The 20,893-nt window shown below is 47.5% G+C and overlaps 1 protein-coding gene across 2 annotated transcripts; it reads right to left on the bottom strand.

Annotated features, from left to right (window-relative positions):
- Positions 1 to 1,740: 1,740 nt before the first annotated feature.
- On the bottom strand, positions 1,741 to 19,627 carry LOC308175691 (thioredoxin-related transmembrane protein 2-B-like). 2 transcript variants are annotated; one of them, XM_080551315.1, is made up of 9 exons: positions 19,579 to 19,627; positions 19,086 to 19,328; positions 17,755 to 17,815; positions 16,796 to 16,909; positions 16,383 to 16,459; positions 7,636 to 7,742; positions 6,120 to 6,185; positions 5,750 to 5,879; positions 1,741 to 3,831 (listed from the first exon to the last, which is right to left on the bottom strand). In XM_080551315.1, exons 2-9 carry the CDS (start codon positions 19,272 to 19,274, stop codon positions 3,646 to 3,648), a joined length of 930 nt encoding a protein of 309 aa, XP_080407441.1. In that variant the 5' UTR covers positions 19,275 to 19,328; positions 19,579 to 19,627; the 3' UTR covers positions 1,741 to 3,645. The 2 variants fall into 2 exon arrangements, with proteins under 2 accessions (XP_080407441.1, XP_080407440.1); XM_080551314.1 differs by having other exon boundaries at positions 19,086 to 19,616.
- Between the last annotated feature and the right edge of the window lie 1,266 nt (positions 19,628 to 20,893).

The raw sequence follows: 20,893 nt of genomic DNA, 5'->3' as shown, positions 1-20,893 counted from the left end.
ATAAAAGCAGTGGGATTGCCTTTCTCACTGTCTTCAGGCAGTCCCAACACTCGAATATTAAAACTGCGGCTACGTGCTTCAATCTGTTCAATTTTCTGTTTCACGCTGCCCCGCGGTGGTGTAGCGGTCTAAGCACTAGCCACTAGTGCAAGCTGCCCACCGGGGACTGGGATCGAATCCCGGTCTCGCCAGATCCAGATATGGCCGAGGCACACAGGGAGCGGCATATTGGGCGGCCGCTCCCGAGGGCGGTATAGGAGTATTTCCGGACAAGGATCCGTCGCGCTACAGCGCCCCCGGGGTGCCGGAATAACAGGGGCTGGGCTCGAGGAGCCAGTCAGCTAGTCTGCCTGGCGGCCTCCTCTGGGGCTGCCGGACACGGGGTCGTGCGGCGGATCCTACGCAATAGGCAGGGGATAATTGGATGCTAGGTTGGGTTCAATTGGATACCAAATTGGGTGAAAAAGGGATCAAATCTGAAAAAAAAAAAAAAAAAATAAAATATCTGTTTCAGTGACATATTATCCGACTGTGATTGAGAAAGTTTTTGTTCGATATCAGTTAGACGGCGTTCCGTCTCGTTAGCGGCTGTTTCCAGGTCCTTTACCTTGGTCGTACTGGAAATCATATCCTTGCGGAGTGAATCCAGACATTCTTTAATTGGTTTAAGTTTCAGATCAAATGCGGAGTCAAGCTCTTCACGTATGACTTCTCTCATAATTGATGCAAGTTCTCCGCGGCCCATCACCGTAACTTTTTGTTTTAGATCGCTTCTTAGATTTCTTAACTCTCTGCTGCCAGCGGCGTTGGCCATACAACTTGAGTAACCTATATCAAACAATCAACAAACAGCCGGTGCGGAGATTGCGACCACAAACGAGATAAGTTTGACTTCGGTAATAGGTCCAGTTGCAATATCCTCAAGTTAGGAACAAAAGATGCCTCCTTCTAATCCATTTGTTCAATTTGTTTACAGAAATAAATCCTCCTTACATTGTAAAAAACTTAATTTGTTAGGAGAGCAGTCGTGCGTGTGTTCAATCCATGCTGCCCCGGAAGTCGGAAGTCCTCAGCATATGCATTTTCTCCAAGCTATACAACCGGATGCGCCCCGGCCGAGAAATAGGAGACAGCCAATTGGAGCGCTGCTACAGCTCACGTGTAAGCGAAAAGTATTTGGCCTGCTATAGACTTGCATTCGGCCGGCGCCCCGACTCCTCCCCCTATGTATTTTAACAGTGAATTTTACACACACACAGATAAAATGTTTATTGTATTGGAGGATTTTTAATGAATGCTGATAGGCGCCGACAGAATATCAGCCGCATTTTGTGAATAAACCATGTTTATTTAAAAAAAAAAACTTTTACAAATCGCAACTAGGAAGTGAAGGTGGGGGCGGCGCCCCAGCGCCCTCTATCGGCCAGCCGCCACTGCATCATCTATCTATCTATCTATCTACCTACCTATCTCTGTCTGTCTATCTATCTACCTACCTACCTACCTATCTATCTATCTATCTATCTACCTACCTACCTGTCTATCTATCTATCTCCTGAAGACATCCGCTTTTCCCCTTTACTGCTGTGTCCCCTAAAACTTCTATTGCCCCCCTTGTACTGTCTCTCTGTTCTCCAGTGTGTGTAAAAACTGTAAAACCTATCCTACATGGAAATATACCACGTTTGGCAGCACATGCAAGCACCACTGACACTGATTGAAATTAATTATTATGCACATGTTTATTCGCATGAAAAACCCAAACAGACACGTTAAGACCCTCATATCTGAACTCAGGCAGCTTCATTCATTCCTCAGAACCAGAAGGGTCGACACGGATGATGTCACAATGCCCCAGTAACTAAGACAGATGATGTCACAATGCCCCAGTAACTAAGACAGATGATGTCACAATGCCCCAGTAACTAAGACAGATCTAAATCACATTCTATCCTCCTTTCCCCCAGCGAGTGTTAAATGTCAAATGTTAACAGTTACAAAACTGAACAGTTTAGAGTAACACAATTACAATGAAAATGGTTAGAAAGATTGAAAATAATAATAATAATAACAATTAAAGAACATTAAGATGTCACAGTGAAAAAGGGGAGTGTTAGGAGAAAGAGAAAGGTAGAATGCAGTCTTCAGAGAGAGAGAGAGGGAGGGGAGGATACAGGAGAGATGGGCCGAAAGAGACCAGGGGGGTGTTCCATCAACCTCTCTAAAAGAAAACCCAGGCTTGTGAAACTGATCAAAATAAGCCTAGAATTTCCTTTAGCGACGTTGATGGAATACCCCCCTGGTGTGTCTGAATCCTGGACAATGTCAACATGTGAGTCCTGCCTGCAGCGGCCAGAGTGGCCTTCCCCCACCACACATCCTGTCTTACCTCAGGCTGACCAGCAGGGGGACCCTCTGATAGGGTTTATCACACAACAGGTAGTTCAGACCAAGTCATCTGATTGGACAAGAGGCATTCCATGAGTGCTGATATACAGTATAACAGCACTGGGACTTTTAACTATGTATCACTCCGAAATGATCATATATATATATTCAGTATAACAGCCTCCCTCTGTGTGATATTAATTAACTGACCCACATGGATGGAATGTTACTCTAGTCTTCATACTCTCTAAACCACAATGGTCACCACATTCTCTCCTCCTCCTCCTCCTCCTCCTCCTTCTCTTCAGCATCGTCATCAACTGACAACAGTAAATGTTCTCCTGTACCGACTGATTAGAGAACATGAACATGGAATATCACACACAGACAGACAGACACACAGACAGACAGACAGGCACACAGACAGACAGACAGACAGGTAACCAGTGTGTTGGACACAGGACCACGACTAGAATACAGTGAAAACTAAATACTTGTATAAAAAGAAAATAATAATAATAATAAAGTTCCCTCACAGAGTTGGCTTACTGGGACTGAAGGCTCAACACATAAATACATGTCACACCCATCCTCATCATAATCATCATCATCATCATCATCATCCTCCTCCTCCTCCTCCTCCTCCTCCTCCTCCTCCTCCTCATCATAGACCCAGTTGCAGGTAGGCAGCGTGAAATGTTTGGACCATAAGTGATGGGCATGCACTGGGCCCAGACCGTGATTGGCTGACAGGACTGACAGGTCTGAGCCAATGGGCTGGTCCGATAGTGAACCTCCAGCTCAGCGTCTCCATATGCAAACAAATGCACAGTGTTAATCATATGTGATAATTAAATGCAGTCAGACCAGCAGTAGCAGTCTAGGGGCCTTAAGGATGGCTGGATGGATGGAAGGATGGATGGAAGGATGGATGGAAGGATGGAAGGATGGATGGATGGATGGAAGGATGGATGGAAGGTCTAACACTGTCATGTCATGAGAGTATGATGGAAGGATGTTCAAAGGAAGCGTTTCTGTACAGGTTTAGATTTAAGTTAGTTTATATTAAGATATCAAAGAATTAATCATAATAAAATAATCAAGTTAAGAAAACAAAAACAAAACAAAAAATGACAATCAGTGAGTTTGTTCCCCTGTGTGGAGCTCAGCCAACCCTCTTCTGCCTCTGCTTAACATCACCCAGTCCCATTGTGATGTCACAACCAACGCTCTCCCTCCGGCGTTGCCACGGCGATTCTATTTGTCCTTCTTGGTCTCTGGCTCCTCCCCCTGGGCGTCGGCCTCGGCCTCTGGCTCCTCCTCCTCCATGACGGGCGGGAACTGAGACTCGGCCAGCTTGTCCTGGCGGTCGCCCTTGGTCTTGTTCAGCTTCTTGGACTTCTGGTACAACTCGTTCAGGTTGAACTCCCGGATGATGTTCTCCTGGGAGGGAGGGACGGGGGGGGGGAGAGAGAGAGAGAGAGAGAGAGAGAGAGAGAGAGAGAGAGATGTGCTGTTAAGATTGGCAAAAACCACACAGACTTCTTTTCCCAAAGCCGGGGGGTTAGACAGGGATGCAGCTTGAGTCCAACCCTCTTCAACATCTATGTCAACAGTTTGGCAAAAACATTAGAGCAGTCTGCAGCACCTGGCATCCCCCTAGTAGACACAGAAGTCAAATGTCTACTGTTTGCTGATGACCTGGTGCTGCTGTCCCCAACCAAAGAAGGCTACAACAGCACCTTGACCTTCTATACCAATTCTCCCAGACCTGGGCCTTGACAGTGAATCTCACTAAGACGAAAATTATGATTTTCCAAAAAAGATCCAGCCTCCAGCACCACAAATTCAAATTCTTCCTAGATACAATTGCCCTAGAACATACAAAGAATTATACCGACCTCGGCCTAAACATCAGCACCACAGGTAGCTTCAACAAAGCTGTGAACGACCTGAGAGATAAGGCAAGGAGGGCTTTTTACGCCATCAAAAGGAACATCAAGTTAGACATCCCTATTCAAATCTGGCTCAAATTATTGGACTCCGTTATAGAACCCATTTCCCTCTATGGTTGCGAGGTCTGGGGTCCACCTGCCAACCAGGATTTTGCAAAATGGGACAAACATCAAATTGAGACTCGAGAAATTAGCACCCTGACACGCTCCACAACAAAGCCCTTACCCACAGAGAGACTCTAGGGAGATGCCCCCTCAGCCAGCTGGTTCTGGGACTCTCACAGTCACAAGCAGAGCCACCTATTAGACTAAACCAAATTATAAGAAAACAAAAAGAAAACTACCTGACACATTGGCAAGAATCAACCAAAAACCAGAGCAAATTGGAATGCTATTTGGCCGAACATACACAGTGGCAGAATACCTGAGTACTGTGACAGACCCAAAGCTAAGGAAATCTTTGACTATGTACAGACTCAGTGAACACAACCTGGCCATGGAGAAAGGCCGCCACAGGCAGACCTGGCTCCCCAGACCAGACAGACTGTGCACCCACTGCACACTAAACCAGGTGGAAACAGAGCTGCACTTCTTAACTACATGCCAGCTGTACAAGGACATCAGGGACACATACTTCCCACTGATCACCAACATCCAGGGAGACTTTGAGAACTTGACCAATGTGGAAAGGCTACCATATCTGCTGGGTGAGGTACAGCAATGTGCAAACACAGCAGCAAGATTTGTTAGCTGCTGTGATAGAAAAAGGCAATCAAATGGGCTAAAACCACCATAAGAATTGAAATAAGTTGTATTTCATTTATTTATTCTAGTATGTAATCTATTTGTAATCTATTTATTTGTAATCTAGTATGTAATCTATTTATTTATTCTAGTATGTACATTACATTCTTTTTGTTTTTGTTTTTATCTTCACACTTCACATGCTTTGGCAATGTAAATGTATGTTTCCCATGCCAATAAAGCCCTTTGAAATTGAAAATTGAAATTGAGAGAGGGGGGGGGGAGAGAGAGCGAGAGAGAGAGAGGGAGAGAGAGACAGACAGAGAGAGAGAGACAGACAGAGAGAGACAGAGAGACAGAGAGACAGAGACACAGAGAGAGAGACAGAGAGAGAGAGACAGAGAGTAAATGGACTGACTTATCTAGCGCCTTATTCCAAAGTGGCTCCACCTCCTGTGCCACAGCCGCCAAAAATCATGTTTAAGCCCAATTTATACTTCTGCGTCGAATTTACGCGCGGCTACGCCGTCGCCATGCAAGGGCTCTCCTGGTTTATACTTCTGCGTTGGTCGGTCTGCGTCGTGTTGGTCGGTGGACTCATAGCGGCATAATAGCGATTTTTTTGTTATGCTTGTGTGAGTGTGTGTGTGTGTGTGTCTCACCTCAGTGAAGCTCCAGGACACCGCCCTCCCCTTCTTGTCCACCTGGGGGCGCCGCAGCACCTCCTTCCCTCCCTGGAACAGCAGGAGGGAGGGCAGCTGCTTGGACAGGGGGGAGGCGCTCACCTTGTACCTGGGGGGGGGAGAGAGGGGGAGGGGGGAGATGGAGAGAGAGAGGGGGGGAGGGAAACACTGAAACACTGTATGGAGAACATTTACATTCACATTGACATGTTTGGCGTTCAGCAGACGTCTTATTCCAAAGCGACTTACAATCAAATACATTTGACTAAGCAAGTGAATCATCAATCCACCAGTCAGCAGGAAGAGTGAAAGAGAGGGTCAGGGGTCAGACAGAGGAGGAGGTACCTACTTCTTAGACACGTCTCCATATCGGCCAATGTCCACCTTGCCAAACTTCAGCCCGGCACAGTTGTACCTGTAACCAAGGAGACGTCTGTCATTACAAACTCAAAGCAACATTGTGATTGTAGTACCTGAGTCTCACCACCTGGGGTCAGTAGTCCCACATGTTTAATCTAGATCAGAATGATCCAGACAGGAACTGTCAGCTGATCTGATCTGGACAGTAGGGCTGCAACAACGAATCGATGAAATAGATAAAAATCGATAATGAAATTCGTTGGCGACGAATTCCATTATCGATTCGTCGGGTCTTGTTCCATAACAAACCTACTTCCTGTTGACGCACGCTACGCTGTCTTGCGGAGCCGGTGTAGGCATCGCGAATCATAGCGAATCATAGCGCTACCTATGGCCGGAAAGGGCAGAACCTATGACCGGAACCGGAAAAGTGGGAAAATCCGGTACCTACACCGGCGCGGCGGCTACATTTAAATCATGCTACTCAAAAGCCTTGAGCGTGAAGCTGTCTGCTGTCTGCTGTCAGGACATGCTAGTGAATTAGCTAGCAGGGTTAGCTCGCTTCTGCCGCTAGCTGACTGTCACTACGCTGCTCGTCCAGCTGTAGTCTGCGTAGCTGTGCTGAGAACCAGAGCACTAACTATGTTTCTTGGGAGGGTTACAGCTAACTTCCTATTGTTTTATTATATAAGTCCTGCTGGGCTCAGCCCTTCCATGGTCTCCTGCTCTCCATGCAAATGCGTTAGTGTGAGTTCTGGCGAAGCGTCAGCTAAATTACTGTAATGTAATGCGATAGCCAGTGAGTGTTTGCTCGCATTCATGAATTCAATATTGCATGACAAGTGTATTTAGCTAGCTGGCTAACGTCAGACCTTTACATTAAGCAAAGTTATTACCTAAAACAATGCATGTATTGAGCTAGAGTTCAATTACTTTATTGAAACAATCTACCGCCATAGTTCATGGCCTGTTGTTAAACCTATTTGATGTAGCAAAGCCTTTTTTATTTATTATTTTTTTTATTTTTTATTAATACTTATTCATTTTGCACATGTATATGTATAGGCCTGGCTGATTTAGAAAACATAAAATAACATTTGCAAAATAAATCTTTTTTTTTGTATCCGATTAATCGAAAAAATAATAGGCAGATTAATCGATTATCAAAATAATCGTTAGTTGCAGCCCTACTGGACAGCAAGATTACACTTTCTAATACTGGGCCTGGGGAAAGTTTCCCAGAAGTTAAACTACAGTAGAACTTAACTTCCCCTGAAAACACGGCCATGGAGCCATGAGATGGCAACAATTTATAATAATGAATAATAAAGAAATGATATATAATAATAAAGATATACGTTTGTGGTCTGGTCTAGGAGAGTAGTGGGCCTGGATTTACACAACAGAGAAAGTTGTTGTATAAATACTTTATCTGCTATAATATATATATATATATATATATATGTATAAATACTTGGGTCAGGGTTAGGGGTTCCTTCTCTTACTTGAGGGAGAGGTCTGCATAGACGGAGGCAAAGGACTGGCACTCTGGGGACCAGTTGGCGAAGAACTCAACAAGCCACGTCACACGGTTGTCCCTCTCCAGCTCGTCCTGCAAACAGCACAGGTCATCACAGGTCATCACAGGTCATCACAGGTCATGACAGGTCATCACAGGTCATCACAGGTCATCACAGGTCATGACAGGTCATCACAGGTCATCACAGGTCATGACAGGTCATCACAGGTCAGAATAAGAAGCAGCGTTTATTACATGTCAGTGTAAGTACACAAGTGTATAATTATTTGGCTTTGGTTCCTCAACGTTGGCATTGCTGCTCCCTGCTACTCATGTAACCTAGGTGATCTAGAGAGATCACACGTAACCACGGAGACGGCCTGCCTGACCCAGTCTTAGACTTAGATCTCACTTTAATAAAGATAGACCCAGTCTTAGACTGAGATCTCACTTTAATAAAGATAGACCCAGTCTTAGACTTAGATCTGACTTTAATAAAGATAGACCCAGTCTTAGACTTAGATCTGACTTTAATAAAGATAGACCCAGTCTTAGACTTAGATCTGACTTTAATAAAGATAGACCCAGTCTTAGACTTAGATCTGACTTTAATAAAGATAGACCCAGTCTTAGACTTAGATCTGACTTTAATAAAGATAGACCCAGTCTTAGAGTTAGATCTGACTTTAATAAAGATAGACCCAGTCTTACACTTAGATCTGACTTTAATAAAGATAGACCCAGTCTTAGAGTTAGATCTGACTTTAATAAAGATAGACCCAGTCTTAGACTTAGATCTAACTTTAATAAAGATAGACCCAGTCTTAGACTTAGATCTGACTTTAATAAAGATAGACCCAGTCTTAGACTTAGATCTGACTTTAATAAAGATAGACCCAGTCTTAGACTTAGATCTGACTTTAATAAAGATAGACCCAGTCTTACACTTAGATCTGACTCTAATAAAGATAGACCCAGTCTTAGACTTAGATCTGACTTTAATAAAGATAGACCCAGTCTTAGACTTAGATCTGACTTTAATAAAGATAGACCCAGTCTTAGACTTAGATCTGATTTTAATAAAGATGGACCCAGTCTTACACTTAGATCTGACTTTAATAAAGATAGACCCAGTCTTAGACTTAGATCTCACTTTAATAAAGATAGACCCAGTCTTAGACTTAGATCTCACTTTAATAAAGATGGACCCAGTCTTAGACTTAGATCTGACTTTAATAAAGATAGACCCAGTCTTAGACTGAGATCTGACTTTAATAAAGATAGACCCAGTCTTACACTTAGATCTCACTTTAATAAAGATAGACCCAGTCTTAGACTTAGATCTGACTTTAATAAAGATAGACCCAGTATTAGACTTAGATCTGACTTTAATAAAGATAGACCCAGTCTTACACTTAGATCTGACTTTAATAAAGATAGACCCAGTCTTAGACTTAGATCTGACTTTAATAAAGATAGACCCAGTCTTAGACTTAGATCTGACTTTAATAAAGATAGACCCAGTCTTAGACTTAGATCTGACTTTAATAAAGATAGACCCAGTCTTAGACTTAGATCTCACTTTAATAAAGATAGACCCAGTCTTAGACTTAGATCTCACTTTAATAAAGATAGACCCAGTCTTAGACTTAGATCTCACTTTAATAAAGATAGACCCAGTCTTAGACTTAGATCTGACTTTAATAAAGATAGACCCAGTCTTAGACTTAGATCTGACTTTAATAAAGATAGACCCAGTCTTAGACTGAGATCTGACTTTAATAAAGATAGACCCAGCCTTAGACTTAGATCTCACTTTAATAAAGATAGACCCAGTCTTAGACTTAGATCTGACTTTAATAAAGATAGACCCAGTCTTAAGGCCAATGCACACTTTAAGTCAGTCTTTCTTGTTAAGTCTGACGTCAAAAGTGACGTTTAGCCATTTCGGGAAAGCGCTATATAAATATAATTTATTATTATTATTATTTCGGCATTTCGAAGACAGCGCCTCAGCCAACGTTGGACCCGGAAACACATCACGACTGAACAAGCGGATAGACTCTAAGATGTTCCTGTTGCATAAAGCTCACCTATGAGTGACTAAAGTAAGACTGACTGAGATAGACTGTCACGCAATGCATTCTAGGGTAAAATAAAACACTTGATAGAAAAAAATAACATGGCGGCCGAAACAGCTACACCTAGCTACACCCAGCTACACCCAGCTACACCTAGCTACACCCAGCTACACCCAGCTACACCTAGTTACACCCAGCTACACCCAGCTACACCTAGCTACACCCAGCTACACCCAGCTACACCTAGCTACACCCAGCTACACCCAGCTACACCTAGTTACACCCAGCTACACCCAGCAACACCTAGCTACACCCAGCTACACTCAGCTACACCCAGCTACACCCAGCTACACCCAGCTACACCCAGCTACACCCAGTTACACCTAGCTACACCCAGCTACACCTAGCTACACCCAGCTACACCTAGCTACACCCAGCTACACCCAGCTACACTCAGCTACACTCAGCTACACCCAGCTACACCTAGCTACACCCAGCTACACCCAGTTACACCTAGTTACACCTAGCTACACCTAGTTACACCCAGCTACACTCAGCTACACCTAGTTACACCTAGCTACACCCAGCTACACCTAGTTACACCTAGCTACACCCAGCTACACCTAGTTACACCCAGCTACACCAAGCTACACCTAGTTACACCTAGCTACACCTAGTTACACCTAGCTACACCCAGCTACACCTAGTTACACCTAGCTACACCCAGCTACACCCAGTTACACCTAGCTACACCCAGCTACACCTAGCTACACCTAGCTACACCCAGCTACACCTAGTTACACCTAGCTACACCCAGCTACACCCAGTTACACCTAGCTACACCCAGCTACACCTAGCTACACCTAGCTACACCCAGCTACACCTAGTTACACCCAGCTACACCTAGCTACACCCAGCTACACCTAGTTACACCTAGCTACACCCAGCTACACCTAGTTACACCTAGCTACACCCAGCTACACCCAGTTACACCTAGCTACACCCAGCTACACCTAGCTACACCTAGCTACACCCAGCTACACCTAGTTACACCCAGCTACACCTAGCTACACCCAGCTACACCCAGCTACACCCAGCTACACCTAGCTACACCCAGCTACACCCAGTTACACCTAGTTACACCTAGCTACACCTAGCTACACCCAGCTACACCCAGCTACACCCAGCTACACCCAGTTACACCTAGTTACACCTAGCTACACCCAGCTACACCCAGTTACACCCAGCTACACCCAGCTACACCTAGTTACACCCAGCTACACCCAGCTACACCTAGCTACACCCAGCTACACCTAGCTACACCCAGCTACACCTAGCTACACCCAGCTACACCTAGCTACACCCAGCTACACCCAGCTACACTCAGCTACACCTAGCTACACCCAGCTACACCCAGTTACACCTAGTTACACCTAGCTACACCCAGCTACACCTAGTTACACCCAGCTACACCCAGCTACACTCAGCTACACCTAGCTACACCCAGCTACACCCAGCTACACCCAGCTACACCCAGCTACACCTAGCTACACCCAGCTACACCTAGCTACACCCAGCTACACCTAGCTACACCCAGCTACACCCAGCTACACTCAGCTACACCTAGCTACACCCAGCTACACCCAGTTACACCTAGTTACACCTAGCTACACCCAGCTACACCTAGCTACACCCAGCTACACCCAGCTACACTCAGCTACACCTAGCTACACCCAGCTACACCCAGTTACACCTAGTTACACCTAGCTACACCCAGCTACACCCAGCTACACCTAGCTACACCCAGCTACACCCAGTTACACCTAGTTACACCTAGCTACACCCAGCTACACCTAGTTACACCCAGCTACACCCAGCTACACCCAGTTACACCTAGTTACACCTAGCTACACCCAGCTACACCCAGCTACACCCAGTTACACCTAGTTACACCCAGTTACACCCAGCTACACCTAGCTACACCTAGCTACACCCAGCTACAACCAGCTACACCCAGCTACACCCAGTTACACCTAGCTACACCCAGCTACACCCAGCTACACCCAGTTACACCTAGCTACACCCAGCTACACCCAGCTACACCTAGTTACACCCAGCTACACCTAGCTACACCCAGCTACACCCAGCTACACCCAGCTACACCTAGCTACACCCAGCTACACCCAGTTACACCCAGCTACACCTAGCTACACCCAGCTACACCCAGCTACACCCAGCTACACCCAGTTACACCTAGCTACACCCAGCTACACCCAGCTACACCCAGCTACACCTAGCTACACCCAGCTACACCAAGCTACACCTAGCTACACCCAGCTACACCCAGCTACACCCAGCTACACCTAGCTACACCCAGCTACACCCAGTTACACCTAGCTACACCTAGCTACACCCAGTTACACCCAGCTACACCCAGCTACACCCAGCTACACCCAGCTACACCTAGCTACACCCAGCTACACCCAGCTACACCCAGCTACACCTAGCTACACCTAGCTACACCTAGCTACACCCAGCTACACCTAGTTACACCCAGCTACACCCAGCTACACCCAGCTACACCCAGCTACACCTAGCTACACCCAGCTACACCTAGCTACAACCAGCTACACCCAGCTACACCTAGTTACACCCAGCTACACCCAGCTACACCCAGTTACACCCAGCTACACCTAGCTACACCCAGCTACACCCAGCTACACCCAGTTACACCTAGCTACACCCAGTTACACCTAGCTACACCCAGCTACACCCAGCTACAACTAGCTACACCTAGCTACACCCAGTTACACCCAGCTACACCCAGCTACACCTAGCTACACCCAGCTACACCCAGCTACACCCAGCTACACCTAGCTACACCCAGCTACACCTAGCTACACCTAGTTACACCTAGCTACACCCAGCTACACCTAGCTACACCCAGTTACACCCAGCTACACCTAGCTACACCCAGCTACACCCAGCTACACCCAGCTACACCCAGCTACACCCAGCTACACCCAGTTACACCCAGCTACACCCAGTTACACCCAGCTACACCTAGCTACACCCAGCTACACCCAGCTACACCTAGCTACAACTAGCTACACCCAGCTACACCTAGCTACACCCAGCTACACCTATCTACACCCAGCTACACCTAGTTACACCCAGCTACACCTAGCTACACCCAGCTACACCTATCTACACCCAGCTACACCTAGTTACACCCAGCTACACCTATCTACACCCAGCTACACCTAGTTACACCCAGCTACACCTAGCTACACCCAGCTACACCCAGCTACACCCAGCTACACCCAGCTACACCCAGTTACACCTAGCTCCACCCAGCTACACCTAGCTACACCCAGTTACACCCAGCTACACCTAGCTACACCCAGTTACACCCAGCTACACCTAGCTACACCCAGCTACACCCAGCTACACCTAGCTACACCTAGCTACACCCAGCTACACCCAGCTACACCTAGCTACACCCAGCTACACCTAGCTACACCCAGCTACACCCAGCTACACCCAGCTACACCCAGCTACACCTAGTTACACCCAGCTACACCCAGCTACACCCAGTTACACCCAGCTACACCTAGCTACACCCAGCTACACCTAGCTACACCCAGCTACACCCAGCTACACCTATCTACACCCAGTTACACCCAGCTACACCCAGCTACACCTAGCTACACCCAGCTACACCCAGCTACACCTAGCTACACCTAGCTACACCTAGCTACACCTAGCTACACCCAGCTACACCCAGCTACACCTAGCTACACCCAGCTACACCCAGCTACACCTATCTACACCCAGTTACACCCAGTTACACCCAGCTACACCTAGCTACACCCAGTTACACCCAGCTACACCTAGCTACACCCAGCTACACCCAGCTACACCTAGCTACACCTAGCTACACCCAGCTACACCCAGCTACACCTAGCTACACCCAGCTACACCCAGCTACACCCAGCTACACCCAGCTACACCTAGCTACACCCAGCTACACCTAGCTACACCTAGCTACACCCAGCTACACCTAGCTACACCTAGCTACACCCAGCTACACCTAGCTACACCTAGCTACACCCAGCTACACCTAGCTACACCCAGTTACACCTAGCTACACCCAGCTACACCTAGCTACTCCTAGTTACACCCAGCTACACCTAGCTACACCCAGTTACACCTAGCTACACCCAGTTACACCCAGCTACACCTAGCTACACCCAGTTACACCCAGCTACACCTAGCTACACCCAGCTACACCCAGCTACACCTAGCTACACCTAGCTACACCCAGCTACACCCAGCTACACCTAGCTACACCCAGCTACACCTAGCTACACCTAGCTACACCTATCTACACCCAGCTACACCCAGTTACACCTAGCTACACCTAGCTACACCCAGCTACACCCAGCTACACCTAGCTACACCTATCTACACCCAGCTACACCTAGCTACACCCAGTTACACCTAGCTACACCCAGCTACACCTATCTACACCTAGCTACACCCAGTTACACCTAGCTACACCTAGCTACACCCAGTTACACCCAGCTACACCTAGCTACACCCAGCTACACCCAGCTACACCCAGCTACACCCAGCTACACCCAGTTACACCTAGCTACACCCAGCTACACCCAGCTACACCCAGCTACACCCAGCTACACCTAGCTACACCCAGCTACACCCAGCTACACCTAGCTACACCCAGCTACACCCAGTTACACCTAGCTACACCCAGCTACACCCAGCTACACCCAGCTACACCTAGTTACACCCAGCTACACCCAGCTACACCCAGTTACACCCAGTTACACCTAGCTACACCCAGCTACACCCAGCTACACCCAGCTACACCTAGCTACACCTAGCTACACCCAGTTACACCCAGCTACACCCAGCTACACCTAGCTACACCCAGCTACACCCAGCTACACCCAGCTACACTCAGCTACACCTAGCTACACCCAGCTACACCTAGCTACACCCAGCTACACCCAGTTACACCCAGCTACACCTAGCTACATCTAGCTACACCCAGCTACACCTAGCTACACCCAGCTACACCTAGCTACACCCAGCTACACCTAGCTACACCCAGCTACACCCAGCTACACCCAGCTACACCCAGCTACACCTATCTACACCCAGCTACACCTAGCTACACCCAGCTACACCCAGTTACACCCAGCTACACCCAGCTACACCTAGTTACACCCAGCTACACCCAGCTACACCTAGCTACACCCAGCTACACCCAGCTACACCTAGCTACACCCAGCTACACCTAGCTACACCCAGCTACACCCAGCTACACCCAGCTACACCCAGCTACACCTAGCTACACCCAGCTACACCTAGCTACACCCAGCTACACCTAGCTACACCCAGCTACACCCAGCTACACCCAGCTACACCTAGCTACACCTAGCTACACCCAGCTACACCTAGCTACACCCAGCTACACCTAGCTACACCTAGCTACACCTAGCTACACCCAGCTACACCTAGCTACACCTAGCTACACCCAGCTACACCCAGCTACACCTAGCTACACCCAGCTACGCCCAGCTACACCCAGCTACGCCTAGCTACGCCCAGCTACACCCAGCTACACCCAGCTACACCCAGCTACACCCAGTTACACCTAGCTACACCTAGCTACACCCAGCTACACCCAGTTACACCCAGCTACACCTAGCTACACCTAGCTACACCTAGCTACACCCAGCTACACCTAGCTACACCTAGCTACACCTAGCTACACCCAGCTACACCTAGCTACACCCAGCTACACCCAGCTACACCTAGCTACACCCAGCTACACCCAGCTACACCTAGCTACACCCAGCTACACCCAGTTACACCCAGCTACACCTAGCTACACCCAGCTACACCTAGCTACACCCAGCTACACCCAGCTACACCTAGCTACACCCAGCTACACCTAGCTACACCCAGCTACACCCAGCTACACCTAGCTACACCTAGCTACACCCAGCTATGCCTAGCTACACCCAGCTACACCTAGCTACACCTAGCTACACCTAGCTACACCCAGCTACGCCTAGCTACACCCAGCTACACCCAGCTACACCTAGCTACACCCAGCTACACCTAGCTACACCCAGCTACACCTAGCTACACCCAGCTACACCCAGCTACACCTAGCTACACCTAGCTACACCTAGCTACACCCAGCTACACCTAGCTACACCCAGCTACACCCAGCTACAGCGGAAGATATGAGAGATAAATAATGTTCTAATATATTAAACGTATGTATATTGGAGGAATATAAAAGTTTACTGCTGAGCAGTTTTAACCAGTGAAGTAGTTTACCGCGCTGGAGTTACAGTGTTAGCTAGCTGCTAGCCCTGACTCGTTCCCATAGCAACACGGCTCTTAAGTCAAGCTTAGCCAGCGGGGAAGGAGGGTAACTTTAGACTGGTCTAACCTGGGAATATAAACCTAGTCTAAGGCTTAGACCAGTCTTAATCTATCTTTATGCAACCGGCCTCAGAAGGCGTGTTAGCATGTTAGCTCTCCGGGCTAAGGTCCAGGAGGCCCAGGTTCAAGCCTGTTAGCATGTTAGCATGGCGTCGGTCACACTCACGTCGATGGTCTTGTCGCTGAAGTACTTGATGTACTCTGGGCCCATGTAGAGAGGCGGCTTGCAGGTCATCAGGAACACTGGAACACACAACCAACCAATCAGAGCACAGACCTACCATGACGTGGGGGGTTAAAGGTCAAGCAATCACGTTAGCACTGAAGGGGAAGGCAATGTAACAGAATATCTTATTATATATCTAACTATATAATAATAATATATCTAACTATATCATAATAATATATCTAACTATATAATATCTTATTATATATATGGTTAGGGTTATATAACTATATAATAATAATAATGGTGCAGATGTATTACTGTATTCATGTGTGTGTGTGTGTGTGTGTGTGTGTGTGTGTGTGTGTGTGTGTGTGTGTGTGTGTGTGTGTGTGTGTGTGTGTGGTACAGACCTATGCAGAGTGTGAGGTAGAGCAGGCCCATGCGGATGTCCAGTCTGAAGAACAGCATCACGTTGGCCACCTTGCTGAACAGGATGATGTTCCCGACATGCTGCTCCACCGTTACTGGGGGGGGGGGGGGGGGGGGGAGAGAGGGAGGGAGAGGGAGGGAGAGAGAGGGAGGGAGGGAGGGAGAGAGGGAGGGAGAGATTACAATTCTGGTCAGATGTGAGATGCTGTAGGAGGCAGGGGACAGACAGAGACAGCAGAACAGACACTGACCAACAGAGACACAACCACACAACCACACAACCCCACAACCCCCTGTCCCCCCCCTCCCTCCCTCTCGGCTGCCGTTTACACCAAACAGCCGTTATTCAGATCCAGATGGTCTCAGGCAGCCGTGGCTTCTTGTGTTTGTTAGAATTCTCCTGTCCTTGTTTACACCGCTGAGCTTCATAATAATGATGTTTACGTCTGTGTCCTGTATAACATGATAATGATGTTTACGTCTGTGTCCTGTCCTAACATGATAATGATGTTTACGTCTGTGTCCTGTATAACATGATAATGATGTGATAAGTAAACGTACTTGAGATAGGTATAGAGTATAGTATATATAGTAGAGTATAGCAGTCTATAACAGTACTTTCTGGATCTACTCAAATGGAGGGGACCCTCAAGACCCCCGAACCCCAACTCAGGGTTAGGGTGAGGTCAGCTCTCTCAGGTCTGAAAGCAGGTGGCCAAACCTCTGGTTATGATTAACCTTTGACCTCAGCACTCTGGGACAGCAGAGAGTGCACAGAGCACAGAGATAGCACTGTTCTGTATCCACGGTAACAGCAGGGCTCTGTGAGGAAGGTTATTGGAATCTGGGAAGACTGAATGGGAGATGTGTGTGTGTGTGTGTGTGTGTGTGTGTGTGTGTGTGTGTGTGTGTGTGTGTGTGTGGTCAGGACAGTACTCACTAGCTCTCCTGTTCTTCATCATGACGATGGCGCTGAGGAACATGAGGATCTCCACCTCCCTCTGAGAGAGAAGAAGAAGAAGATGAGACACATGAAGAAGATGAGCAGACCCACTCCCGGAGGGTGGTCCTAATAACCTGTCTGTCTGCAGTGGTGGTCCTAATAACCTGTCTGTCTGCAGTGGTGGTCCTAATAACCTGTCTGTCTGCAGTGGTGGTCCTAATAACCTGTCTGTCTGCAGTGGTGGTCCTAATAACCTGTCTGTCTGCAGTGGTGGTCCTAATAACCTGTCTGTCTGCAGTGGTGGTCCTGATAACCTGTCTGTCTGCAGTGGTGGTCCTAATAACCTGTCTGTCTGCAGTGGTGGTCCTGATAACCTGTCTGTCTGCAGTGGTGGTCCTAATAACCTGTCTGTCTGCAGTGGTGGTCCTAATAACCTGTCTGTCTGCAGTGGTGGTCCTAATAACCTGTCTGTCTGCAGTGGTGGTCCTAATAACCTGTCTGTCTGCAGTGGTGGTCCTGATAACCTGTCTGTCTGCAGTGGTGGTCCTAATAACCTGTCTGTCTGCAGTGGTGGTCCTAATAACCTGTCTGTCTGCAGTGGTGGTCCTAATAACCTGTCTGTCTGCAGTGGTGGTCCTAATAACCTGTCTGTCTGCAGTGGTGGTCCTAATAACCTGTCTGTCTGCAGTGGTGGTCCTAATAACCTGTCTGTCTGCAGTGGTGGTCCTGATAACCTGTCTGTCTGCAGTGGTGGTCCTAATAACCTGTCTGTCTGCAGTGGTGGTCCTGATAACCTGTCTGTCTGCAGTGGTGGTCCTGATAACCTGTCTGTCTGCAGTGGTGGTCCTGATAACCTGTCTGTCTGCAGTGGTGGTCCTAATAACCTGTCTGTCTGCAGTGGTGGTCCTGATAACCTGTCTGTCTGCAGTGGTGGTCCTGATAACCTGTCTGTCTGCAGTGGTGGTCCTGATAACCTGTCTGTCTGCAGAGGTGAAGTGAAGTGAAACTTCATTTATATAGCGCCTTTCGTACATGAATGCAACTCAAAGCACTTTACAATAGAAACAATGATTGAAAACAAGATTACAGAGAGGGGGAGACAACTGAGGGGTGGGGGGAGGGAGGGGAGGGAGGGGTTACATCTTTGCTTACACTAAACAAGCATACATGTCAATAACACTAATAATAACTTGTATAACCATCTACTTTGCTTACACTAGGCTTACTACTGACCCCCTACTGACCCCCCTACTGACCCCCCTACTGACCCAGCCCCCCTACTGACCCCCCTACTGACCCCCCTACTGACCCAGCCCCCCCCTACTGACCCAGTCGAAGTCGCAGGGGTTCCCGTCCTCGCGCTGTGACGTCAGACAGCAGCACACCCCGGGGGTCTTGCGCACCGCCAGGAAGGCCGCGGACATGAGCAGGCTGATGACGTAGTAGGGCCGCAGCAGCCAGCGGTACACCAGGGGCAGGTGGTACAGGAAGGCCAGGAGCGCCGTCAGGAGCGCCATGCTAGGATGGTAGAGGGGAGGTCTGGAGACAGCGACCAAGTCTGGGGGATAGACCTGACCAGAGAGAGATGCTAGGATGTCTGGAGACAGCGACCAAGTCTGGTAGAGACCAGAGACAGAGAGAGTCTGGTGGAGATCGTTAGGACGGTAGAATAACCAGACCGGAGAGAGATCAGAGAGAGACAGACAGAGAGGGTCCAGGCAGGTGGAGGTCAGAGAGAGACAGACAGAGAGGGTCCAGGCAGGTGGAGATCGTATAATAACCTGACCGGAGAGACAGAGAGAGAGAGAGATGCCTGGCTACCTGTCTGGTAGAGATCGGGGGATGGATGCGACCGTGTGTCTCTGGGTTTGGGGCGGAAGGAAGGACGGAGGTCACTGCGGACGAATCGTTGGAAAAACGGTCTCTGGTTGCTGATTGGCTCAATAGATAATATGGATCGCTGTGATTGGCTCAATCGTGCAGGAAGAGGAGGGCTTTCCTTTTTTAGGAACAGGGGGAGGGGAAGGGATATTTTACCGTAATGAATCAAATAATGTGGCGTAGAATTGTTTTAGAGTAAAACGGTGAGAATACATAATAATAATAATAATAATACATAAAAAGAACAAATAAAGATGTACATCATGCTATGGTAGCATCCCATAATGTGGAATCCCCCCCCAAAAAATCGAACACATGTGAATCATTTCGTTATCAAACTACAATGCTAAACAATGACAACATAGTACAATTGAACTAAATAGGAAACTTTCATCCTCAGACCAAAATAAAGAACCCTTCAAAATGAGAATGAGGATTTCGACAACCTTCTAGCAGAGGTTTGAGCTGCGAGGTTTGCAGGAAAAGTGCTATACAAACAAAGGTGATTAATAATAATAATATTATTATTATTATTATTATTATTATTATTATTATTATTATAAGACCCTATAGACACAAGTGTAGGCCTAATGAAAATAGACACCGAATGCTGTGCACTGCAATATTTGACTTTATTGTGTCCTTTCCGATATTACATCACAGTATCAAAATGAATAGTGACTCACCTTGTTAATTGCGGCAGTATTGCTCTATTTTACATCTTTTTTTTTTGTCTTCATAAAGATCAATAAGTAGACCGCTGCGCAGGCTAGTATCTTCATTTCGACAGATCGACTCTTCTGGGCTCTTTATGTCTGCGTGCACGCGCCCATATCGAGGATTTCTAAGCCGGTGTTCTGTGAACACTGATGACACAAGCCTGGTTCTAGAACACTGATGACACAAGCCTGGTTCTAGAACACTGATGACACAAGCCTGGTTCTAGAACACCGATGACACAAGGCTGGTTCTAGAACACTGATGACACAAGCCTGGTTCTAGAACACTGATGACACAAGCCTGGTTCTAGAACACTGATGACACAAGCCTGGTTCTAGAACACTGATGACACAAGCCTGGTTCTAGAACACTGATGACACAAGCCTGATCCTCGTTCGAGGAATCACCTGAGGCTTGAATCCCAATCACGAGTTACCTGAACGAGGCTTTCCTTTTAATCGCGAATATACTAATCCAACTTACGTGGAATACCCCCTGCTCTGTCAGAAATAATAATAATAATAATAATAATAAT

This window comes from Nansenia antarctica, assembly GCF_963989245.1.
Source record: "Nansenia antarctica genome assembly, contig: SCAFFOLD_207, whole genome shotgun sequence".
Classification (NCBI taxonomy): Eukaryota; Metazoa; Chordata; class Actinopteri; order Argentiniformes; family Microstomatidae; genus Nansenia; species Nansenia antarctica.
The sequence above is the reverse complement of the archived record's forward strand: the minus strand, read 5'-3'. Positions and strand labels throughout refer to the sequence as shown.

Coding starts and splice junctions, on each gene's coding strand:
- LOC308175691 (XM_080551315.1), bottom strand. CDS start 19,274: ATGGCGCTCCTGACGGCGCTCCTGGCCTTCCTGTACCACCTGCCCCTG. Junction 16,910..17,754: donor GATGAAGAACAGGAGAGCTA/GTGAGTACTGTC, acceptor CCCCCCCCCCAG/TAACGGTGGAGCAGCATGTC. Junction 6,186..7,635: donor TATGCAGACCTCTCCCTCAA/GTAAGAGAAGGA, acceptor CCTTGGTTACAG/GTACAACTGTGCCGGGCTGA.